This window comes from Chlorella variabilis, assembly GCF_000147415.1.
Source record: "Chlorella variabilis unplaced genomic scaffold CHLNCscaffold_8, whole genome shotgun sequence".
NCBI classification, from domain to species: Eukaryota; Viridiplantae; Chlorophyta; class Trebouxiophyceae; order Chlorellales; family Chlorellaceae; genus Chlorella; species Chlorella variabilis.
This window is the reverse complement of record NW_005435080.1, coordinates 379,769-403,424: the sequence shown is the minus strand read 5'-3', so window position 1 is coordinate 403,424 and position 23,656 is coordinate 379,769. Positions and strand designations below refer to the sequence as shown.

The 23,656-nt window shown below is 68.0% G+C and overlaps 4 protein-coding genes across 4 annotated transcripts; 2 read left to right on the top strand and 2 right to left on the bottom strand.

Annotated features, from left to right (window-relative positions):
- Positions 1 to 121: 121 nt before the first annotated feature.
- CHLNCDRAFT_144771 (hypothetical protein) lies at positions 122 to 5,717 on the top strand (the record flags this gene model as incomplete). Its single annotated transcript, XM_005848365.1, has 14 exons — positions 122 to 331; positions 502 to 620; positions 730 to 1,004; positions 1,194 to 1,283; positions 1,481 to 1,562; positions 1,781 to 1,885; positions 2,009 to 2,094; positions 2,255 to 2,343; positions 2,585 to 2,693; positions 2,848 to 2,955; positions 3,147 to 3,685; positions 3,856 to 4,154; positions 4,337 to 5,203; positions 5,381 to 5,717. The coding sequence occupies 14 exons, from the start codon at positions 122 to 124 to the stop codon at positions 5,715 to 5,717; spliced, it is 3,315 nt and encodes a 1,104-aa protein (XP_005848427.1).
- A 1,942-nt stretch (positions 5,718 to 7,659) lies between these two features.
- Positions 7,660 to 11,155, top strand: CHLNCDRAFT_144770 (hypothetical protein; the record flags this gene model as incomplete). Its single annotated transcript, XM_005848364.1, has 9 exons — positions 7,660 to 7,813; positions 8,047 to 8,268; positions 8,984 to 9,148; positions 9,375 to 9,496; positions 9,650 to 9,768; positions 9,963 to 10,089; positions 10,263 to 10,405; positions 10,589 to 10,662; positions 10,866 to 11,155. The coding sequence occupies 9 exons, from the start codon at positions 7,660 to 7,662 to the stop codon at positions 11,153 to 11,155; spliced, it is 1,416 nt and encodes a 471-aa protein (XP_005848426.1).
- A 4,861-nt stretch (positions 11,156 to 16,016) lies between these two features.
- CHLNCDRAFT_11906 (hypothetical protein) lies at positions 16,017 to 17,588 on the bottom strand (the record flags this gene model as incomplete). Its single annotated transcript, XM_005848173.1, has 6 exons — positions 16,017 to 16,100; positions 16,306 to 16,402; positions 16,624 to 16,707; positions 16,938 to 17,052; positions 17,347 to 17,404; positions 17,553 to 17,588. Coding segments are annotated over 6 exons (474 nt in total), but the record flags the coding sequence as incomplete, so codon positions are not given.
- A 709-nt stretch (positions 17,589 to 18,297) lies between these two features.
- CHLNCDRAFT_144767 (hypothetical protein) lies at positions 18,298 to 20,031 on the bottom strand (the record flags this gene model as incomplete). Its single annotated transcript, XM_005848172.1, has 6 exons — positions 18,298 to 18,593; positions 18,750 to 18,834; positions 19,026 to 19,112; positions 19,373 to 19,525; positions 19,705 to 19,783; positions 20,003 to 20,031. The coding sequence occupies 6 exons, from the start codon at positions 20,029 to 20,031 to the stop codon at positions 18,298 to 18,300; spliced, it is 729 nt and encodes a 242-aa protein (XP_005848234.1).
- Between the last annotated feature and the right edge of the window lie 3,625 nt (positions 20,032 to 23,656).

The following is a 23,656-nucleotide window of genomic DNA, read 5'->3' as shown; positions in this document are numbered from 1 at the left end:
AGGGCAACTGTGCCTGGTAGCTGAGGGAATGCGAGAGAGGCGCCGCCAGCCTGGCGCCGAGGTGGCAGGAGACACACGTCCAGATCTCCCAGACACCCTCGTATGACTTCTGTTGATCGGTATGCAGCAGCAGGGGCCCGATCCGCGATCGGGCTTGGGAGCCTTTGCCGCGTTTCCCGATGAGCTCGTCTGCTACCTGCTGCACTCGCTGGATGTGCGGGAGCTACTTGTGCTGGCTCAGACCTCCAAGCTGATGCGCATCCTGGTCTGTGAGGAGCCGCTCTGGCTGCAAAAGCACCTAGACCGCTGCTCCCGGCCCTTTGCCTACCGGGTGAGGGCTGTGCTGATGACCGATCAGTGCGAAATGCAGCCGCAATGATCCGCCTGCTCCAACTTGGGTTGGTTGCCAGGTGCTCGCCGGCGCCGCCGCCGAGGTGGCTGCCTCCGCTTCCTGCCGCCAGCTTCGCTGAGCAGCCCTTGCCAAGTGCCCACCCCTGTCAGGGCTCCTGGCGTGCCACCTACATGGCCTACCACCCCGCCTGCAAGCGCTCTGAGCTGACTGCGGCGGAGCTGGTGCCGCTGGCTCAGGTGCCAGGCTTCACATCGGCGGTGCTGTACAGGTGAGCCTCGGGCAGCGGCAGGCAGGCACACCTGCTCCTGCCTGGGCGACGGGCGAGGCCACGGTGCTGGCGCGCGTGCTGCTCACATTGAACCGCTTCTGTACCGCAGACGATGGTACCGCTGCCACGTCGACCTCAGCACCTTCCTGCCGGTGCCGCAGCCCGCCGGCGACAGCACCGCTGCAGTGCAGGCTGCTGCCGCTGGCAGCGCTGCGCCCAACGGAGCAGCAGCACCCACCATTGGCGTGTCAGCAGCAGCGCCGCTGCCAGGCAGCATTCCATACATCCCTGACGCCGGCGGCATGGCGCCAGCAGAGTTTGAAGCGCGGTTCGAGCGGCCAGCCCAGCCGGTCATGCTGGCAGGGCTGGCAGCCAGCTGGGCCGGTGAGAGCCGGCAGGAGCGGGGCAGCATTGCGGGCCGAGGGAGTGGGAGCGCTGCAGCGCACGCGCTGCGACAACGACGCCCTTGCTGCATCTGGCGCCGGGATCCTGCCGGCCTGCCTGGCCAGCTGTGGTCGCCTGCCGCCCCGCTCCGCATCCCACGTCTGCCGGCCCGCCGGCCCCTCTGTGCAGGCGGCAGCTTGGAGGCCTGGCAGCCTGCCCGCCTGGCGAAGGTCTATGGAGACCGCCTGGTCAAAGTCTCCAAGCCCTTCCTCACCGGGGGTGCGCTGGGTGGTGGCTTCAGAATTGCTTGCTTGCCAGTATGGCTGGCTTAGGATGCAGGATGCAGGACGATGGCCTGCCGCTGTGGAGGGCCGGGGCAGCAGGCCCAGCCGCTGGACGCAACACCTGCATGCAGCATCTGCGCCTCGCTCAGCAGCACAGCCTCGCCGCTCCGGCGGCTCCTCCCGGCGCCGCAGGCCGCACCCGCATGCGCCTGGCGGACTACCTTGCTTATGCGGCGCAGCAGGCAGACGAGGAGCCTCTGTATGTTTTCGACCCGTGAGCCCCTGCAGCACCCATGCTGACATCAGCTAGCCCAGTCGCCCGCTAGCCTCGCCCCCGCCGCCTGCCTGCCTCCATGAGCGGCCTGGCTGGCAGGCGCCTCGCTCGCCCGGGCCGCTGCAGCAGGCTGCCGCGCCCGAGGTGCACCTCACAGGGATGTGCGTTGTCAGGACCCCACAAACCACACACACATACACAGCTCCTGCCTGCTGCAGGTCGTTTGGGGAGGCGGTACCTGAGCTGCTGCTGCAGTACCATGTGCCCCACATCTTTCGCCACGACCTCTTTGCCTGCCTGGGCCCGCGGCGCGAGGCCTGGCGGTGCGGCGTTTTGGGGTTGCTAGAGCTGGCTGGGTCCCGGGAGACGCAGCTGGCCGCTCTGGTTTCGGGCCGCAATGATGGTCTTGATGCTCTTCATCGCTCCCGCCCTTCGCACGCTTGCAGGTGGCTGGTGGCGGGCCCCGCGCGCAGCGGTGCCAGCTGGCACGTGGACCCCTCCGCCACCTCAGCATGGAACACGCTGCTGGCAGGTGGGGGCCTGTGGAGTCACTGCGCTGCGCGTCGGGGATTCTGTGGTTGACCTGCTGCCAGCTGAATGGAGCTGGACCGCTCCGCCTCGTCGCAGCTTGCCCCTCCAGTGTCTCCTGCCTTCCAATTCACGCGTCACTCCACCCACCCCCTTGCTCTCAGGCCGCAAGCGGTGGGCGCTGTACCCGCCTGGCCGTGTACCGCCCGGTGTGGAGGTCAGCATCGACGCAGACGGGTCCCCAGCCTTCGAGGTGGGGCGGGTTTTGGGAGATGGGCAGCAAGGTTGCTGCTGGCAGGGTGGGCGGGTGGCTGGAGGGTTGACGATGCAGCTGTGACGCTCGGCTGGCACGATGGCTGCTCGAAGGCCGGCTGGCACTGCCACGCTTTGGGCATTGAGCGATGCGCGGGCTGCCGACAGCAGCTACCGTGCGCCTTTCCCTCCCTCTTTGATGCACTGGATCCCTCCCTGCCTTCTCCCCGTGCTGCCTGCAGGCGCCCACCTCGCTGCAGTGGTACCTCGAGGTGTACCCTCAGCTGGCAGCTGAGCAGAAGCCGCTGGAGGTACTGCAGAACCCAGGCGATACCATCTTCCTCCCCGCAGGTGAACCCCTGAGGCGGCCCTGGCCATGTGCTGTGCTGGTCGTGCCATGCAGCTGGCAGCTGCGCGGTGCACGCCTACCCACCACACCAGCTCCCCTTCACCCTGAGCCTTCAAAGCCAGCTACCCCCCGCTGCACGCCTCTCCCCTGCTGCAGGCTGGTGGCACTGCGTTCTCAACCTGGAGATGACAGTGGCTGTGACCCAGAATTTTGTGAGCCCCGCCAACCTGGCGGCGGCGGTGCAGTGGCAGGCGCTGGGCGCGGGTGCGTGCGCGGTTTAGCTGGCGCGTGGGGCGCTGCCTGCTGCGCTGTGCTGCCTTACGTCGGATGGATGGTCCAGCTTGCTGTGGTGATCACGGTGGCCGGCTGACACCCTGGCACGCTGCTCTTCCCGATCGTGGAGAGCATCAAGGTGCACTGCCCCTGTGCTCCGCTGCGCGCTGCCTGTCCCGCAGGCTCCATGTTTGATCCCCACCTTGTGCCCGCCTACCTGGCCCACCTGGAACACGGCCAGAAACTGGGGGTCGGCAAGCAGCAGGTCATGGCGGCAGCAGAGCCAGCAGAGCAGCAGCAGCCAGGGCCAGGCATGAATGGCAGGATCCCAGCCAAGCGTCGCTTGGCAGGTGGCAAGCAGGGGCGGCGGCAGAAGCGGCGGCGCGGTGCCGGCGAGCAGCGGGCGGCTGAGAGGGAGCGGCAGGCGGAGGCAGAGGAGGCAGAGGCGGCAGAGGCAGCCGTGGCGCACCTGGCCGAGCTGGAGCTAGGTTTCTGCAAGGACAGCCTGCTAGGGCCCTGGCTGCGCCTGCTGCTGCAGCAGGAGGCAGAGCAGGGGCCGCCGCCAGGGCAGCAGCCAGACTCTCAAGTGTGGCAGCTGGCGCAGCAGTGGACGGACGTGCCAGCCTGGCGGCTGAGCCTGGAGGCGGCGTGCCACGCGGCGGGGCTGCCGCCGCCGCAGCACCGGCACGAGTTGCTGCCACTGGCCACGGGCTGGTGCCTTGTGTTTGAGGCAAGGCTGCTGCTGGCTTTTGCTCACCTTCTTTGTCCCACGGTCTGTCTGCCTGCCACAGAATGACACACACTCGCTTGTTGTTTGATTCAGGCGCAGAGCTGCTTCACAGGCATGGCTCTCACGCTGCTGCCTGCCGCCGCTGGCTGTCGCCGCTGCAGGTGGCCGGTGCCATCCTCAAGTTCTTTCCACCCACCATGCCGCATGCCACAGCCATGGGCTGCATGGAGATTGCGGCCTACCTGAGCCTGGCAGGCGTCAGCGGTGGGGCCAGCGCTGCCAGCCAGCTGTTGTATGCGGGGCTGCTGGACACCAGCATTGGTGACATGGAACAGAAGGCGCCCCCAGAAGCAGCAGCAGCAGCAGCAGCAGCAGGGCAGCAGCCCACGCCGTTCCTGGCCATCAGGAAGGCGCAGGGAGTGACCCTGAGCAGCTGCATGGACGCGCTGACGGATGATCAGTGGATGGAGGTGGCGGCGGCAGCCTGGCAGCCTTCCACAGCCTGCCCCTGCCTCCTGCGACGGACACAAGTGCAGCTGCCAATGAGCCAGCTGCGGCTGCCCACACCACAGCTGCTCTTAGCTGTGCATGCACTACTCAACATGCGCTGGCAGGCACCGGCGGCACTAGCGGCTGCTGCAGCGCCAGCGGTACTACCAGCAGTACACCCAGCTGTACCGCCTGGGTAGCACGGGATGGCATTGTGTACTCCACGTCAGCCGGAACCGTGGACATGCGGCGGAAGGAGGCTGAGGAAGGGCGGCAGCAGGAGCAGGAGCAGCTGGCGCAGCGCCAGCACCTGCTGCTGCGGCAGCTGTTTCCGCGAGTGGGAGCCGCGCTGCTAGGCAGCAATTGGAAAGCAGTCCAGCAGAGCCCAGGCGCTGACCGAATCTCGGCAGCAGCAGGAGCGGACGCGGCAGCAGCAGGAGGAGGGTCGGCCAGTGCCTGCCACCGGTGCCGTGCCTGGCAGCCGTTTGTGGACTTTGTGCGGCGGCAGCGGCGGCATGCCGCCAAGGTGCATCGCAAGGAGGGCTCGCTCCCGCCCCAGCTGCTGGCACAGGTGGATGCCTACCTGCCCGCAGACCCGGCCGTGCTGGTGGGCTGCCTCTGTCTCAGCGCCAGCAGAGGAAGCAGCAAAAGCGCCGCGGCAGGAGCCGCCTCAGCAGATGGCCCCTGCTGCGGCAGCAGCGGTGGCGGCACTTGCGCCTGCGCCGGCGGCGGCATGCCCGCCTGGGTGCATGGCGATCTTACCGCAGGCAACATGCTTCTTGGCGGCGGGCTGCTGGCGGAGCAGGGCTGCACATCGCCGCTGGACGCACAGCAGCAGCAGCAGCAGGGGTGGCAGGGCCAGGGTGCTGGCCAGCCTGGCGAGCCGCCGCCGCCGCCGCATGGCTCCAGCCTGCCGGCCGGCAGCGCGCAGGCGGCCGCCGCCGTGCTCATCGACTTTGCAGATAGCGGGCAGGGGGACCCGCTTTGGGACTTTGTGGTGCTGCTGCTGCGCACGCTCAGGTGAGCCCGCCCACCCGCCTGCCTGCCTGCCTGCCCTGGGGTGACAGTCCGCGGGCACCTGCAGCGCACCGGGGATGGGCCAGCCTGGCAGTGGGGCCGTCCCCGCGGCGGGCACTGGCACCAGAGCTGGCAGCCTGTCTGTCTTGAGCCCCACCTCTGCCCTCGCTGCTCTCGCAGGTGCGATATCAAGGCAGCCCGGGCCTGCCTGGCAGCCTATCGCGCAGCGCTGCCGCAGCCAACTGAGGCAGCAGCTGGCGCTGTCGCGCCGCCGCGAGCCAGTGGCGTGACTGCAGCAGCAGCAGCAGCAGCGTCGACGCAGCTGCCGGCCTGCTGGCCTCGGCGGAGCCCAGACCTATGCGTCAGCCTGAGCTACGCCGCGATGTGTTACACGCTGCTGCACGAGCTGGGGCCGTCGCACGACGTGTTCAGGCGGCAGCCGCAGCTGTGGGAGGCGGGCAGCCTGGAGGAGGTGCAGCGGGAGGTGTGGGGCTGGCTTGACCGTGCCGTTGGCTAGCCCCCATTACTGCGTCCCGTCCGCAGTTCAGTTGCCCCTCCTTGCCCTGCCCTGCCTGCCCTGCATGAGGTTGCCACGTCCTTCCACTCTGGAATTCCTTGCAAGACTTGGCCTCTGCACCTAGCCACCAAATGACCGTCAGAACCTTCCTTTTCCACTCGCAGTAGTCCTCGACGGCCAAAATGTCCGGCGCTCTGCGCGCGCCAGCCCTGGCGCACAGAGCGCCGACCACGCACACGTCTGATAGGGGGTACAACAACAGCAGTATCATTGCGGTGCCTGCGAGCGCCCGCACGCTCTCAGGTGCGCAGTTTGAGGTCGGGCACGCTGCGCTACTCGGCCCTCCAAATCGAAGGATTGCGAAGGCAGGCCTGCGTGAGGCCTCGGAGAAGCAGGAAGGGCCACGCAGGCAACATGCACAAATTGGCCGCCTCTGACGCCTCCTTTGGCGGCGGCGCCGCCGCCGCTCGCTCCCCTGCTGCTGCTGCACTTAGCCATCTTGCTGCTGCGCACTGATATGATGGCTGGCTTGCCGCTTGAGTGCAGGAGGCTACCAGATGCCATGCAGTCGCGGAGTGATGGTGCCTCACAGTGGCCCCAACCTCGCAGGTGGCTTCGGTTTTGGCTGCCTGATTGTATTGTGGGCCATGAAGGAGGAATGCCGCGCAGTTGTGGGCGCCGCCTGGCAGCGTTGTGTACGCAGCCGCAAGTCAGGCCGCGCTCAGGCAGGACGCGCAGAGCGCGCGTGTCTGACTGCCTTCAGGCTTCAAAACTGCCTCTCCTGCCCATCTGCTAAGTTCTCACACAATGAATGGAATGCTTGCAGGAGCCTCGCTGCCCAGCCGCCGCCTGACTGTTACTGCCGCCCGAGCAGGCATCACCAGCCCCATGCAGCCCCGCCCCGCCCCGCCCGCGGTGAAGGTGTACAAGCGGCCGCCACCAGATCTGACGACGAGGAGCGTCCAGGCTGTGTTCCTGTTCCTCGGCCTGCCCGGTACATTGTCGCTGTGCTTCTTAGGCGCGCCAGTGTTTGCACTGCTCTACGTGTCCACTTGGGTGGGCATGGCCCGTGTCGTGGCACCTCTTGGCCCTGTGTGAGAGGCGCAGGAGGGGGCTTGTGAGCTTGCTACCTCTCGTCCCGCCCTGTGCCACGGTCGTCTTCCCTTGGCCTGGCAAGCCTCTCGCTCAATGCCGCCCCTGTACATTTCCCAGCATACATGTGTCTAGCCCCATTGCCACCGCCGACTTCCAACCCTGGCTGCCGCTTCGCCGGTGCCTTGTGCTTCCCATCGCCGCCACCAGTCTCCTTGACCTGCGCTGCTTTCTATCACATCTGCTCCGGCTGTGCCTAGCGTCAATGCATGATTTGATCAACCACAGTCTGTAGAAACCTTACACACAGCCGCTGTCCCATCCGCGCCGCTTGGCAGCTTGGGGTTGGTCCGCCTCCTGCCACTGTCGCGCCGCCGCGAAGTTCGTCCGGTCTGCAGTTCAGTTGCCCCGCCTTGCCCTGCCCTGCCTACCCCGCAAAAGGTTGCCACAGTTGACGCGTTGGTGTTTCCTGGAGCATGTAACCATGGTCCTGCCATCACTTTGTTAACGTGCATGCAGTGGGTGTAATACAGCAGGCGTGCCATCAAGGTCCACAGGTGTCCCCTGCAGGGGTCAAAGCCGTCAGCAGCTGCCGGTGCCATTGGTGGTCGGGGCAGTAGCGCCTGCAGGGGTCAAAGCACCACCTATGGTCGACATGACTACGCTTCACAGGTGCAGGGCCCTTGCATCCAAAATGCAGTGGTCGGTTTGACAAACCCAGCTCCCTCCGGACCCGGAGGGAGTCTCCCACGACCCGGGGCCCGGGAGGAATTATTCGCAGCGGCAGTCCTGATGGGAATTCATTGCAGTGGTTACTGCCGCTGCGCAACTGCTCTGAACGGCAAGGAGGATGCCGGCCGAGCTCCTTGCCGTTGTTGAAAATGCGGCTGAACGAAACGCGCTGGACGTGGAGAAGAGCGCAAAGGATATGGATGTGCCAGAGCAGCTAGAGTCCATGCTCACCATGCGCTTCCTGGGCCAGAGCCAGCTTGCGGAACCTGACGGTGAGCAAGCCGCTGCGCTCACTGGCTTGCAAGCAGCTCAATGGTTGCACAAGAAGAGCGCTGCAAAGGGGCCTCACAACACAGCGGTCAGGGCCGCGCGCCGCTGCCACCGCCGCTGCCGCCGCTTCCCTCTCGCCCGTGCCCCAGCTAACCTAATTCCCTTACCTTGTCGCCATCATCATGGCAGTCATCCATGTCCATTAGAACGCCATTTCCTGTCCGCCGTGATGCAGGCACCTGGAAGCGAGGCACCTGGCTGCTGGCCACGTCCACAGCGCAGCCTACCCTGCTGGGCCTGCCCTTTGCCATGGCGGCCCTGGGCTGGGCTGGCGGCCTTGTGGTGCTGCTCGTGTCGGCAGTGGCCACCATTTACTGCAACCTGCTGCTGGCGAAGCTGCACGAGCACGGCGGCAAGCGCAATGGGCTGTACCGCACTCTGGCCAAGCAGATCATGGGTGAGGTATGGCTGCGGTAACATGCACCGTGAAGGCCCCTTGCCTGCCCTCCTCTGGCGCCCGTCAGGGCAGGGAGGATACATACTCACATAGGTGCCGGGTGGAGTTCTCGCATTTGGGACTCAGCACCTGGGGAAACTGTGCGGGTACGTTGCTGGGTGGGTGGTAGCTGCCGGGAATGCGAGCTGTGCTGGTCCGCGCCACCCGTGCGCTCACCCCCCCCCCCCACCCCCCCGCACACACACACATTCAACCCGCAGGCAGCCGCCACCCGTACACATACCACACCGTGCTGCTACTGCAGTTCACTGTCATCATTGGGGTGCGGGAACGCGTGCCCAGCATGTTGCATGATCGGGTGGCATGGCGCTGCACAGCAGGCCACGCCACGCCGGGCACGCCACCCAGGCTGGCGCCAACCGGGCCTGCCCTCAGCCCGCCCGCTGCCTTGCATGCGGCCCCGCAGGTGGGCATCGCTAACCTCATCCTGGCAGCCCAGTGCCTCCAGGCAATCTACCTACTGTTCTGCACCGGAGGCAAGCCGCCGCCCGGCTGGCGGCGCGGCAGGCACCCGCCAGCACTGCCTTACATTTGCGGCTCGCCCGCTCTCGCCGCTTCGGGCCTGCCCCCAACATGCCTTCCGCCTGGCCGCACCCATGTGCCCAGCCTCCCATTGCATGGCGTCGCTGCCACCCCCGCCCCTTGCGCCGCGCAGGCGACTGCCCCGTCGGCAACGCGCTGTGGACGGTGGTGGCGGGGGTGGCGCTCATGGTGCTGACGCAGTGCCCCGACATGGCGAGGGCAGAGGTGCTGACTGCGGTCACCACAGCCTTCATGGTCACCTACTCGCTGGCGGCGGTCATCCTGGCAGGGGTGCAGGGTGAGGCGGGGAGAGGGAAGAGCCGTGTGGGCGCTCGCCGACCTGGCTGCCCGTCACGTTGTGTTGCCGTCACGGCTAGGAGGCGGTCACTTGGCGCCAGAGCCTGCCAGCACCTGCCAGCCTGGTTGGCTGCGTCGGTTGCCGCCCCGATGCGCCCGCCTGCCACCCACCTGGCCGCTCACAGCTTGGTCGCGCCCCGCCGCCGCTCTGCCCCTGCCTGCCGCAGGGGGCGGCGAGGGCGCCGACTATTCCATCCCCGGCAGCACCATCAACCGTGTGATGAACGGCTTCAACGCCATCGGCATCGCCGTCTTCGTTTATGCCAATAACATAATTCCAGAGATTCAGGTGTGTGGTGTCTGTGTGTGTGCGCATCCAGGCGGTGCGCCTGCGGTGCGCCTGCTCGCCAGCCTGCGGCTGGTCAGCGCGCGGGCCTCACGGCGGGCCTGCAGGCCTGACCGCTGTCCTTGCCGCCTCTTCCGCGCCGCTGCCTCGCCGCAGGCGACCCTGAAGGCCGACCCCAAGACGGGCTCCGCCTACCCGCCCATGCGGCGCAGCATCCTGGCTGCCTACTCGCTCGTCACGCCCATCTACCTGACGGTGGCTGTCGTGGGGTACTGGTGCGCCGCCTGGCCCACGGCACCCTCCTGCCGCCGCCGCCACCGCATGACGCCCCGCGCCCCACCGCCGGCGGCGGCGCTGCGGCTGGTGCGGTGCCTCGCTCCGGGCCGTGCTCAGGCCGTGCCACCCACCTGCCACCCACCCGCTGCCGAGCGTAACACGGCGCTGCTGGTGCGTGCCGCCCCGCCTGCAGGGCGTACGGCAATGCCGTGTCGGGCTTCCTGCTCAGCATGAACACCCACCCCAAGTGGTTGATCACCATCCTGAACCTGATGTGCATCTTCCAGCTGCTGGTGGGCGAGCAGGCAAGTTACGCCAGCGTGGGGGGGGGGGGGCTTGGGGGGTGGGGGGGGGGGTGCCGAGGGGCCTAAACGGGGGGATGGGCTGGGTGTGGGGGGGGTGGAGCGCAGGCCATGATGGCCAGCACCGCGCCACCTTCACTCCTCTGTGCGTCTTCGCAAGCGGCGTGCTGCCTGGCGTGTGCTGCCGGCAGGTGTTTGAGTTTGTGCTGTACGATTCCTGGGAGCCCAAGCTGGTGCACCGCTACCCGGCCGCCACCTGGCTCCACACCGAGCACCGAAATGCCGAGGGGCGGCGCCTGCTGGTGCCGTCCCGGCTGTGCATGGTCCTGGTCAGGTGAGGGCGTGCAGCCCTGCCGGCTCACGCAGCTATGACCGTACACATGGGTTTTGTAAGCTGCAAGTGTAGGCGCGAGGCTCTAGTGAGGGTGCCTTGAGCTACCCACAGCGACGCTGCTGCTGCTGCCCGCCCGCGGCATGTTGGATGGATTGTGTAAACTTGCTGTTGGGGCTGGCGCAGGGTCCCTTACGTCATCATCATCACGCTCATCGCCGCCACCTTCCCTTTCTTCGCCCAGTTGATGGGGCTAATAGGTTGGCTAGCGTTTTGGACCCTATTGAGTTTGTCCAATTGCTGTTTGTGGGGTTGTTGCGTATCGGCTGATCAGAACATTGAAGACAGTTTACCAACTGGCGCAGTAACTTTTCCTTATTTTTTTCTGCAGGCGCTGTGAGCGACGCTGCCGTGCATACATCTGGGAAGGGCAGGAGAGGACGGCCTGGCGCTGCCCGGCCAGCCATGGCAGCGCATGCACCGGGTGGCAGCGCTGCCATGCTGACCCGCGCCTACCTGGCCCACACCGATCCCCCTGCCCCGTCTATGCGAACGCAGGTGGGCCTGACCCCGCTGGTATTCGTCGTCCCCCCCATACTCTACCTGATGGCGCGCGGCGGCGAGGTGTCGGCGGCAGCCTACTGGGCGCATGTCGGCCTTGCGGTGCTGTTCGCGGCCGTGGGCCTGCTGGCATCCATCGGGGCGGTGAGGGGCATCGTGCTGGCCATCCAGCAGCACGACTTCTACTCCTGATGCACTGCGTATTTGAACATCCACTGTACGGCAAGAATCCCCTGCACTTGATTGACGGAAACCTACCCTCGCATCTGGTACCGAGACCCGCCCGTACCGAGGCCCTTTCCCTAACGCCCGTATGCTACCGAGCTTCTACTTGAGACCATGCTACTACCCCCACCCAGCTTCCTATGACACTGCCCCTCATGCCAATCAGATAGCGCTCACAGTCAGCATCACAGGTCGAGTTTAGCTGTAGCGCTTGGCGGGAAGCGTGCATGACAGCATCACTATTGCCCACTGGTCGGTTGGTTGGGACAGGGCGGGTCAGATGGGAACTCAAGGATGGGCATTGCAGGGTACGGGTCAGCGTGCCGTGGCAAGGAAGAGGCAGGGGCATGCGTGAAGTCACTCTCTCATCTCAGTCGTAGTGGGGATGTGGCAGCGGGCACTGGCATCACTAGGCTCCCAACAGGGCTCCCTAGTATCTGGGCTGCTTTCGGCAGTACCGTCCGGCCCAGTGCCATCTGTGCCGGCTGCTCATCACACCGCAGAGCAGCGTGCCGCCCGGCGGCGGCTATGCCTGGGCCCCAGCCACGGGCTGCTGCCGCTGGCGGGTGGGGGCGGCCAGGCGGCCCGCGGCGGCGCTGTACAGCGTGCCGCCATCCTGGAGCACCCGGCACATCAGCTGCAGCGGGTCCTCGCCTGCAGCGAGGGATGGGGCAGCCAGGCAGGCATGGGCTGCCAGCACAGCAGCAGAGATGGAGGTAGGGAGCAGGCACCACACACACCGGCATGGCCTGCCCGGCCACGACAAGCGGGCATGCGTGCCGGCGCCGCTCACCACTGTCTGCGCCGCAGCCGCTACCGGGCCTTGACGTCAGCGCATGCTGCACAAAGTCTGCTATGCTGGCATCTCCCCTGGGAGACGTGTGCATGTCCCAGACGACGGCCTGAGAGGGGTCTGCCTGAGGCGGTTCCAGCCTGCAAGCGGCAGGGCAGGACGGGGCTGACTGGCAAGCGGGATCGACAGCCGGGCACAGCCGGGCAGGTTGGGTTGAGGAGCGGCCTGCCGGCCACAGCCCCAGCAAGCATCCCCGGCATGCAGGAGGCTGGAGGCCGCCGCTGCCAGCAGGCACCGCTCAGGCTGATACTGGCAAGCTCCCTGCCCGCACTCACCGGTACTGCCCATGAGGCCAAGCCTCCTGCAGTGCCTCCAGCTCTGGCAGCAGCGAGGGACCCTGGTGTGAGAGTCCCTCCCCAGGCAGCGGCAGCGGCAGCGGAATCGGCGGCGGCGGACCCGCCGCCGCCGCCAGCAGCGGCGCCAGCAGCGCGGCCGCGCCGCCGCCGCTGCCCTGCTGCGGCGACTGCTGCGCGAGGCGAAGGATGGCGGCGCGCAGCTCAGGGGCTGTGCGGGGAGACCTGCGGGAGGGGGCTGCCACGGTACCGGGCCCGCCCTGAGCTTGGCCACCTGCCGGGCTGCTGCCAGCCGCCGGCTGATCCTCCAAAGGCTTAAAGAGCTCAGTAAGCTTGCTGCTGCTGGGGCGGAAGTGCTGGAGCAGCAGCCGGTCGGCCTCGTCGTCCGCCACAGCGGCTGCAGCTGCTGCCGCCGACTCCCCTGCGCCTGCCGCCGACGCGCGGCTCCCGCCCCTGCCGCCGCCGGCCAGGCTGAGGGGCGGCAGCGGCAGCAGGCTGCTGGGAGGCATGCTGACGGGCGGGGACAGCAGCAGCAGCGGCAGGCCGCCGCCAGAGTCGGAGCGGTGCAGCTCACCACCCCCGCCGCTGCCGGCCGCGGCGGCGCTGCTGCCGACAGGCGGCACCGGGCTGGCACCCTCCGCGGCACCATCGGCCTCAGCCCGCTCTGCTGTCGGTGCACCTGCCTCTGCCGTCGCTGCCGCCGCGGCCGGGCCGGGTTTGCCGCTGGCAGCAGCTGCAGAGGCAGGCCGCCCTGCTGCCGGCGCCGCTATGGCGGCTGCCATGGCGGCGGCGGCGGCCGCCAGCCTGCCGCTGGAGGGCGCAGGGGCCGCCGCCGGGGCGTCTGCCGGCGTCTGGGATGGCGCCACGGGCAAGGCATTCAGCACGCCGTGCCCGGCAGCCACCTCTTGGAGGATGGAGAGCTCTGGAGGCCGCCGCTGGCCGCCTCTGCAGGAAGGATGGCGGATGGAGGAGGAGCGATGGGGGCGATGGCGTAAGGAGCAGCAGCCGGGGAGGGCGGGAAGGCCGATCATGTGCTGCTGAGGTGCGACCACAGCATGCCCAGCGCCCTCACGACTGGCACGACATGCACGGCACAACAGCACAGCTCGAGCTGGCCGCGGCAGCACCCACCGCCGCAGGCCGCTGCCTGTGCGCAGGCCGCTGCCGGGCCCCTTGATCGATGTCCCAAACAGCAGCATGGCGGGGGTAGCCACGGTGCCGCTGGGCTGGGAGCCCATGTGCAGCGGGGTGCCAACCACAGTGGTATGGGTGGTGTGGCCTGCAGAGGAGCGCAGGAGGCGAGGCAGGGAGGCAGGTGAGGCGACAGAGGCGGGAGGGTGGCCCCGGGTGGCGCACGGCGGCAGGTGGGGAGCTGGCTGGCAGCAACATAATAAGAAGCACACATGCGGCGGGTGGCCAGCCGGAGGAGGTGGTGCGGGGCATGCGGCGGTGTGCAGGCTGTCACTCCGCCGGCAGGCAAGGGCGCTGTTGTTTGCCTGTGGGGGGGCTGGTGATTCCCAGGTCAACCAAGCTCCTCCAGGTGTCTGCGTGGATGGTGCTGGGTGGCGGCTGCGCGGTGCCCGGGGCGCCCGACCCTCCGGCCGCCGCCGCCGCCGCCGCCGCTGCCAGCGTGGGCGCCACGGGCTCCACTGCTGCGTCAGGCATCTTTGGTGTGGCGCCCTGGCCTGCCGCTGTGGCTGCCACCTCGGCCTGGCTGCCGCGGGGGGCATCCTCGGTGCCCGGCCCTCCCAGCCAGCCGGCAAAGGAGGGCTGGGTGGAGAGGCGCCGCTCCGCCTGCTGCAGCTGCAGCATACGGCTGCGAGGCCGGGAGGCGGGTGCGGTGAGCTGCAACTGGTCGGCAGGCCCCGCAGCTGCTGCCGCCGCGGCCCCCTGCGAGCCTGCAGGCTGGATTGCGGCTGCAAGGCCGGGCTGCGGCGCTGGCCCTGCCCCTGCTGCCTGTGCCATCGCACCAGGCATGCCATGGGGAACAGCCGCTGCTAGAAGGTATGCATCCATCTCTGCTGGTGCAGGCAGCGACGGCATGCCACCTGCCGCCCGGGCAGGCTTTGCTGCTGCAGCAGCTGGCGCGGGCGTTGCGGCGGTGGAAGCAAAGTGCCCCGCCGCGGCGGACGCCACCACCGCCTTGGCTGCTGCTGCGGCAGCGGCAGCCGCCTTCTGCTGCTCTGCTGCATCGTGGTGTCTAAGCAGGTTGCTGGTCAGCCGCAGAGCCCCGGCTGCCTCCTGCTGCTGCTGCTGGTGCACAGACTGCAGCTGCGGCTGCTGCGGCACCGCCAGCGCAAATGCTGCCGCCGCAGCGGCAGAGGGGTGCGCCACCGCAGGCTGCCGCTGCTGCTGCCGCTGCTGCGGGGCTGGCTGGCTCATCATAGGAATGGGCAGCAGCCCAGGCGCAGCCAGCTCCTCCACTGTACCATACTCTGCAGCAAGCGGAGCCGCCGCCACGCATTCAGGAAGAACCGAATCGAAGGGCAAGGAGGGGCAAAGTGGCGCGCAGGCGGCAGCTGGCCAGCAGGGCGCACAGCAAAGGCCTGCGCACCTGCTGCCGCCACGGGCGAGCCGGGTCTGCTGCCGCCGCCGGCGGCCCGCTTGGCCACGCGCCGCGAGCGACGTGTGGCGCCGTCAGCCGGGCCCTGCAGGGCCGCGCCCGGCCGGGGACAGCGGGAGAGCGTGAGAGGGTGGCGCGAGGGTTTGGCCGGGAAGCAAAGCAGGCAGCTTCCTCGGGCCAGTTCCCACGCCCAGCTTCCCCGCTGCCCACACAGGCACCAAGGGGTGAAACCTCACCCACCTGTGCCAGGGCATAGTCCCTCAGCCCTGAGGGGCTCCCAGACGGCGACCGGCTGGCCCTGATGCGCCTGCAGCACAGGATGGGGGGGCGAGGCACGCGCCACGCCAGCCAACGATGCGTCAGCATGTTCGACAAATGCGCCGCCACAAAGCGCCGCCAGGCTGGCAGCTGCTCGGCAAGCGACCAGCGGCAGGGCAGCGGGGCACAGCTCAAAGCTCTGCCTCCCAGCGAACCGACACCCACGCCCAGCCGCTGTATACACACAAGCACACGCGCACCTGCCGCCTGCCGCGGCCGCGGGCTGGCTGCCGCCGCCGCTGCCGCCGCCGGGCGGGGTGGCGGAGCGCTGGCGGTCGCCAGACGGGGAGAAGGTGAGGGAGCGGGACCAGGAGGAGGGGTCCTGGCTGGAGGCGCCGCAGTGGCTGCTGCCGCCGCCGCCGCTCTCCCCCTCCTCAAACTCTGCTTGGGGCAAAGGCAGGCAAGGGGCGGGGGTAAGGGCAGGCAAGGGGCGGAGCAAGGAGAGGCAGGACTGCTGTCTGCATGCATGCGTGCGAGTGTTCGTGCTGGTGATGTGGCACATGTGAAGGTGGTGGGCTTTTGTGGTTGGAAGGGAAATCCAACAGGGTGGCAGGCAGCGGCAGATGGAGGGCAGCGGGCGCCTGCCTGCATCCGAGTCCTCGTCCTTCCACTCTGGCAGCCCCACAAACTCCCCCTGCTCCACCTGCAAGCAGCGCAGCAGCGGCAGCGGGTGGCGTCAGGCAGGCTGCGAAGTGGGGCGTCGGCAGGCGGCAGCCGGCCGTGCCGCGCTGCTGTGCCGCAGGCCTCCATCGGCCCGCTGAGGAGCCGCAGCAGGCACACACATGCGCGCCCATCATGTCCCACCTTGCGCCGCAGCGTGGAGTTCCAATGGTTCTTGATGGCGTTGTCGGTGCGACCCTTGAGGTGCTGCGCCATGCGGGCCCACTGCAAAAGGGCAGAGGCCAGTGAAAGCATGTGCATGCGTGAGCGCGCGGAGGCGGGTGGGATTTCCGCCTCCGGGGGCGTGGCCCAGGCGCAGGAGGCGGGCAGAGGCAAGCAGGCTGGCTGGCAAGCACCCACCCAACCCCCTCCGCAAACATCCCAGCCCAGACTGCGCCGAGCCGCCGCCGCCGCAATCCAGCGCCCTTACCTGGTTTCCGAATCGGCGGTGGAAGCGCACGATGACTTCATCCTCGTGCCGGGTCCACTGGCCCCGCTTGATGGCGGGGTTCAGGTGGTTGTGCCAGCTGCGGGGGCGGGTGGAAAGAGCAGATGAGATGGAGCGGAGGGGTGGCGGTCGGCGGCCCCTTGAAGTTGCATTCCGAGGGCCCAGCAGCTGGCGGGCTGCTGCATCCAGGCTGAGACACGGCATGGGAGGTGGCCGGCGCGGCCTGGCGGCGGCTGTCGGACGCAGCCAGTGCCAGCAGCCAGCGGCAGCTGCCAGCGCCAGCGAGCATGCTGCGCTCACCGCTCCCGGCACTGCTTGCCGATGCGGCCCGGAAGGTACTCCGCAATCATTGTCCACTTCTGCGGGCCGTGCAGCGCCACCAGCCTGCAAGCGGGAGCAGGCGGGCAGGCGCGGGCGGGAGAGCGGTCGAGAGCAGCGGCAGGCGAGCGGAGCGGCAGGCGTGGCAGCTGCTCCCCAGGCCACGCCTCTCCCACCGCCGGTTGCTCGCTGTTGACAGCCCCACCCAGCAGCGCAGCTGTGGGTAGGAACAGGCAAGCCAAGCAGCTGCTGGCAGACCAAAGCAGACAGCTTGCGTTCCACTCTGCCCCACCTACCGGATGATCGCCTCATCCTCATCAGGGGTCCAGGGCCCCTTGTGCACCTCGGGGTTCAGCACCTTCTGCCACCGGTGAAGGCACTGCACGTCGGTGCGGTCCGCAAAGTGCTCGGCTGCAGCAGGGGCGCAGGCATCGCAGCGCGGCGCGTGGGCTGGGGGGCGCGGCGGCGGTACGGTGGCGGCGCCTGCTGCGGTACGGGCGGCAGCTGTCGAGAGGCGACGTCGCCGGCGGCCGGGAAAGGCTGGCCGTGGCCCCCGTGCCCTCCAGCTGCCCCAGCTGTCGCATGCCTCGATCATCCAGCCCCGGGACCAGCAGGCAGCTGCACAGTCGGCACCAGACGGCTCTGCTGGCCCGAGGGGTCCCCGCCAGCGCCCGCTGACGCGCACGCCCGCCCCCTTTGCCGCACCTATCTTTTTCCAGTTCTTGGCGCCATACTGCGCCACCATGCGGCGCAGCAGCTCGTCCTGCAGGGCAGAGCCGCGCAGCGCGCGCCCTGGACGTCAGCTGTCGTTGCAACCAGGAGGCGGCGGTGTTGACACCGCCGCCGCCATGCAGCCCGCCGCGCGACAGCTGCCTGGCGCCTGGCGCAAATTCGGGCCGCCCGATACGAACCTCTTGCTTGCTCCATCCTCCCCTCCCATTGCGTCGCACCTTGGCCTGCACGTTGCTGCTGCAGCACGAAGGAGGGGCCGGGCGTGCTTGGCAGCCCGCAGCAGCTGGCCAGGCAGCCCGATTGGGGCGATGGCCGGCAGCATTCGCTGCATCTGCTCGTCCACTCACCCATCCAGCGGCGGGGCCTCGGCTACATAGTCGGGGTCGTCATTTCGGGCGCGGACAGAGCGCCCAAAGCTGCTGGTGGATGGCCGCTTCCGGCCAGACATTGAAGTTAGCAAGTAGAGCGTGGTGGCATTGCCGGAGGGCTGCCAAGTGGTGACAGCCCACGCTGCTGCTACGCGCGCTGTGACCGGTCTGGCGTCTCGAAACTATGAAGTGTGCTGCCGTGCCTGTGGGCTCCACTGGAGCCCCAGGCGGTGAGAAAACAATCGAGACGCCGCTAACGCGATTGAATTGGCGCATCTAGGCCCCCTGACAACAGCTGTTGTCGCCTGGCGGTGTCACAGCAGTACGGCAGTGCCCTGCCAGCACGACGGCGCAGCCGCCGACTGGGAGCCAGTTCAGCCATCCAGCCTGGGATCGCAGTCTAGTTTACAACGCGCGCCAAGAGAGGGACGTTGACAGGGGGGGAGAATGTACACAAGGGCGCCGACTGGCACAAGCGATCGCGAGCCTTGTGCCGAGGCATTGGGGGTGCAGCCGGCAGGCAGCTGCTTCCACAAGCAGCCAACGAGCGGCCGCCTCAGGCCGCCAGCATGGCCGGCTCCTTCTCCGGCTCCACCGGCTCCCCCTCTGCCAGCTGTACCGGCGTCTTGGGCACGCTGGGCAGCTGCGCCAGCAGCACCTCCTCCGGGCTGGTGACCGCCGCTGCCACCGCGCCCCCGGGCTGCTCCTGGGCCGCCGCCGCTGCCGCTTCCGCACGCGCCACCGCGGTGGGAGCCTTGGGCATCTCCATCCCCTGCTCATCCAGCAGCTGTGCCTCCAGCTGCTGCAGCTCTGCCGCCGCCGCCTCCTCCTCGGCGGGATTAAGCGACTCGCCTGCACAGAGGGGTGCAGCGTGAGGCGCAGGCACGCGAGGCGGGCCGGCAAGGCAAGCACACCACGCAGCACACCGCCCGGCAGGCGAGGTGGGCACGTGCGCTAGGCACGCGCGCGCACCACGCGGCAGGCATGCATGCCAGCCAGTCGCCTCACCCAGCAGCTGGCGCAGGCTGTCTTCGTAGGCCTTGGCATCCGCGCTGTCCTGCATCAGCTGCTCCACATCCTCCAGCGGCAGCGCCTGTGGAGGAAAGGGAGGAGGGAGGGAGGTCGCATCCTCAGAAGTCACCCGCGAGGAGCATCGCCAGCCGGGGAGCGCAAGGCAGCCAGGGAGGACAATGCTAGCAGCGGCGCCGCGCGAGTCGGCCCAAGTGGACAAGGAAGCGCGGCACGCGGCGCTGCGGCAAAGCAAACAACGCCGCGGGCGCCCACCTGCTGCATCTGCTTGACCGCGGTGTTGGCCTCCTTGAGCGCGCCAAAGATGCGCTGCTGCGACTGCGTGGTCTCGATGTTGCCCAGCTGCAGGCGGCGCGCGTGATGGGGGCCGCGGCGCGTGAGGCAGCCAGCAGGGGGGGGACAGGGGGCAGGCTGGGCCCAGCGTGCAGCCGCCGGCTGCCGCAAGTTGGGGGGTTACCATGCGCCGCAGGAGGCCAGGCCCCACGGCGTCTGCCCAGCTCAGCCTAGCACACAGAGCCACGCCCCCAGCATGCGCTACGGCGGCGGCCCCGCCAGCGCGCCGCGCGGCAGCTCCCTCCACGCTCAGCAGGCAGCCCACCCACCGCCTCCTCCACATTCAGCAGCAGCCCGTCCAGCTTGGCGGCCTGCCCCTCCTGCAGCTTGCGCTTCTTCAGCGCCAGCAGGGCGCGGTCCTTTCTTCCCGCGGCCACCAGCTCCCGCGCCATCTGCTGCTCCCGGTCGATGGCAGCCTGGATCTGCAGGGCGGGTGCAAGGCGGGCGGGTGGGGGGAGGGTTCACATTCAGCAGACAAGGGAAATGACCCAGGGAGAGGGCGCAGCCCGCAAGTGCACCTCTGGGGTGCAATCTGGCAGAGGGCCAAAGGCTGGGAGCTGGAAGCGGCGGGCGGCGGCTGCATGGCCGCCGCCAGCCTCACCCGCGTGCGTTGCTGCTCCAGCTTGCGGACTTGCGACTTGAGGGTCAGCACCGCCCGGTCAACATCATTGATCTCCAGCCTGGAGTGCAGGGCAGGGCGCAGGAGAGGCAGGTATGAGTCCGCTGTTGGCGGCAAAGGAGGCGGCAGAGGTGCGCCGGTGGGGGAACAGACAGCCCACAAACGACGGCTGCCTCGGCTTTTGGCAAAGTGCTGGATGAGTCCTGGGGCTTGCAAACAGACTGTGCCTGCGGCGATCGCGTCCAGAGATGCCAAGCGCTGGCTAAGGCTGTGAACTCACTTTGGCTTCTTGCTCACGAGCTGCCCCATGGCCGCTGAACACGCAGATCGCCGCGCGTGGAAGAGCCGCTGCTGAATGGGGTGGGTGTTGCCCGGCGGACCCTGAGAGCGCGTGCTGCCAATTCAGGCAATGCAATTGAGCTGAAAGAGTAGTCAAGAGTGCCTTCCCGGCGCCACCAGCTCTTCTGGGCAGACAGCGGTGCCATGTCAGCGGAGCGGAGGCGGCGCACATGAAAGTTTGAACATAAATCAAGTCATGAAGTGAATAGAAGGAGAATTTCAAGCAATGTATAACAACGGATACAGAAGGCAGGCTAGCAGGGGTGCCATATGCATGCCTCGGCCGCCGCACCGCCAGCGGCCTCACAGCGCTTCCGCCTGGCACACGATGTAGTAGAAGGTCTGGCACTGCTGCAGCGCAGACTTGCACAGCTCGCCGCTCTCCACGCTGATGGTGAACTCCTGGGAGGCTGCCAGCGCCACCGGCCCGCTCCAGTCTGCCACGCTGTCGTACCCGCTGGCCGCACAGAACTGGGCCGCCGCCGCCGCGCCGCAGCCCTGGTTGGCGCCCAGGCAGAAGCTGAGCGGGACGCCCTCCCACTGTGGCGCGTCAAACTGCAGCCGGCCTGCAGGCGGGAAGGCAGGGGAGGCAGGTACAGGGTGGTGTTTTGAGTAGGGCATTCACAGTATGACATGGGGCAGCAGGGAGTGGAGTGGGATGCATCCTCGGCGCATGTGGACTGCCGCTTGGACCCACCTGTGGTGCCGCCGCCGCCGCCGCCGCTCTCTGCACCACACGCGCCAGGCAGCAGCTGCAGGCTGTGGTCGGGCCCGCTGCCAAACAGGGCCCTGCCGCTGCCACTGACATCGCTCCACGACAGCCACACATTGGCTGGGCCGCGGGGCAGGCACGCCTGCCCGCCACAGCACTCGTCGTCGCCGGCGCATGAGATGGCGAGGTCGGCGCCGCTGTCAACGTCGCAACCTGTGCGGGGTTCAAGATGCACGAGGTTCAGGCAACCCAGCAAGCCAGGCGGTGTGGAGAGCAGCTGGCTGGCTTCGCAGGCGGGCCAGCGGTTTGGAGGAGGGGCACTCACCCGCATGGCCAGCCACCCACCCACGCTCACCTGGGACCGTGCCGTTGCAGGGGCTCAGGTCCGCCGCCGGGTAGCGCCACAGAGAGCTGCTGGCCGGATAGAACACCACAGCCCAGTCGCTTCCGTTGCCATCAGCCACCCTCAGGCCAGTATAGTAAAGCTGCACGGGGGCGGTGGGGTGCGTGTCGCGGCTTTGCAATGGGTCTGGATGCATGTTCTGAGGCATGCGCCGCCTGGCAGACCGCAGCACAGCGCCGCTGCTGCCTCCAACCGTGCCGCTCCTTGCAGGCGGGCTCACCTGCTGGCCGGCTTCAATGGCTGGCCCCGGCGCCGTGCTGGCAGCATCCAGGCTGGACAGCTGCAGCCAGAGCAGGCAGGGACAGGCACCCGGTGACGACTGGAGCGATCAGCATCAGCATGCGTGCACCTGTGCTCCACATACCAGAGACAGCAAGCTGCGCCACCTGGTCAGCCCACCTGCAGCGTCCCTCCCACCACCGTCAGGCAGAACATCTTGTCGCTGCTGCCAAAGTCGAAACGCCCCACATCCTCTGCAGGCAGGCAGGCAGGCAGGCAGTGTCAGCAGGCAGGGCCAGGAAGGGTGGCGGCGGCAGGCATCGGCGATAGCCTCCAGCGAGGCAGGACAGGAGCCTCCATCGCTCACCTTCACTGTTGACCCGGGCACACTCATTTGGCAGGAGCTGCAGGCCGCTGCTGTGCTGGGCGCCGCCAAACACCACCTTGCCCGTGCTGTTGGCGTCAGACCAGGACACCCACACATTCTCTGTGCCTGCCAGCGAGGACAAGGAGGACAGGTATGGAGCGGTGGAAGTGAGGGAGGGGCAGGAGAGGCGGAGTGTCCCATCAGCAGCAGCACAGTTGCGCTCGAACAGCACCAGGGACCCAGCTGTTGATGCAACAGGGCACGACTGCTCACCGCGAGGCAGGCACACCAGGCCGCCACAGCACTCGTCGTCGCCGGCGCACGAGGCTCCCTCCTCGGTGCTGCCGCCGCTGGCGCTGGCCGCACAGCCTGCACCGGCGGGCAAATCATGCACCGAGTGTCATGGCTATTAGACTCTGCTGCGGCCTGGATGGGGCAGGTGCACACCCAACCTCACATCCCACATGCCCTTGTGCCCCACCTGGGCTGGTGCCGTTGCAATACCCCAGGTCTGCCGCCGGGTAGCGCCAGAGAGAGCCACTGTCTGCAGAGAACACCACCGCCCAGTCGGCGCCGCTGGCATCTGCCAGACGCACTCCCGTGAAGCGCAGCTCCTGCCCCTGCTCCACGGCTGGCCCAGGCGCCGAGGATTGGGCATCCAGAGGGGCCAGCTGCGGGTGGCGAAACTCAGAGCGGGTGCATCAGGAGGCATCTTGGGTGCAGGGATGTAAATCAGGCATGTGGCACACACGGGCGAGCGCAAAGCGGCCCAGGGGATACAGCAGTTAGTGTGTGCGCTCATGTGCAACACACCTGCAGCGGCCCCCCTTCCACCACTCGGCAGAACATCTCGTCGCTCGTGTCAAACTTAATGCGCTCGATGCTCTCTGCACAGCCAGCAGCAGCAGCAGCCATCCTGTTCAGCCACCCACAGGCTCAGTGCATCGACCGATCCTCCTCCTGCAAAAACAACTGCACTGCAAAACCGAAAGATCAACCCCCCATCTCCCCAACTCTTCTGCCCCACCCACCTGCCGCCTCGTCGGCCGTCTCCACAATGTTCGCCTCTGAGGCGTTGCCCGCCACCTCCCCAGACACCCAGGCCACCCCCGGCTGCGCCAGGCTCCACGTCATCCAGGTGCGCCGGTCGGCCGCCAGACTGCTGCTCAGCAGGCAGGTGCCCGCCTCAAAGGCGGTGTTGGCCCAGGGGCCCACCGGCGCCACGCAGCTGCGGCCAGGGATGCGGCGGGCAGGATGGGGACACGCATTGGAGGGCGGCAGGAGGGTCAAAGGTCGCCCCCACGTGCCGTTGAGGCCGCCTGGGCTGTGCAGCTGCCTTCTCCAGCCACCAGCTCACCCTCCCTCCACGTTCATGTGGCAGTAGGCCCACTTGGAGCAACCGTCGGTGTCGCTGCACAGCGAGCAGCAGCCCGCCAGGGTGGCCGTGGTGGTACGCTCCAACAGCGAAGCGCCCAGGTAGAAGTTCTCTCCGTACAGCGAGTGCTGGGGGCAGGTCGCCCGGATCACAGAGGCCTCCGCGCCAAAGCCGCGGATGGCATCCAGGGCATCCTGCGGGCGGGCAGGGCGAGGCAGCGGCGGGATGCGTGGCGGCGGCGGCGGCGCAAGGTGGCGGCAGGAGCGGCGGCGGCAGTGTTTCTGAAAGCTGGCGAAATCGCCAAATGCTGGCGAAATCGGGCAAAAAACGGCTCTGGCTGGCGATTGGCCGAAGGCCATCGCCAGCCAGAGCTGGCGAAATGAGGGCAGGCGGCAGGGCATGGTCGCCAGCCCGTCGCCATCCCCCATGACTGGCATCGCCAATATATTGAGGGAAAATGGCCAAATTTCCTCAGGAACTTCATTCCATAGTGTTAAAAAAGCGCCAGCTTTCTGGGGG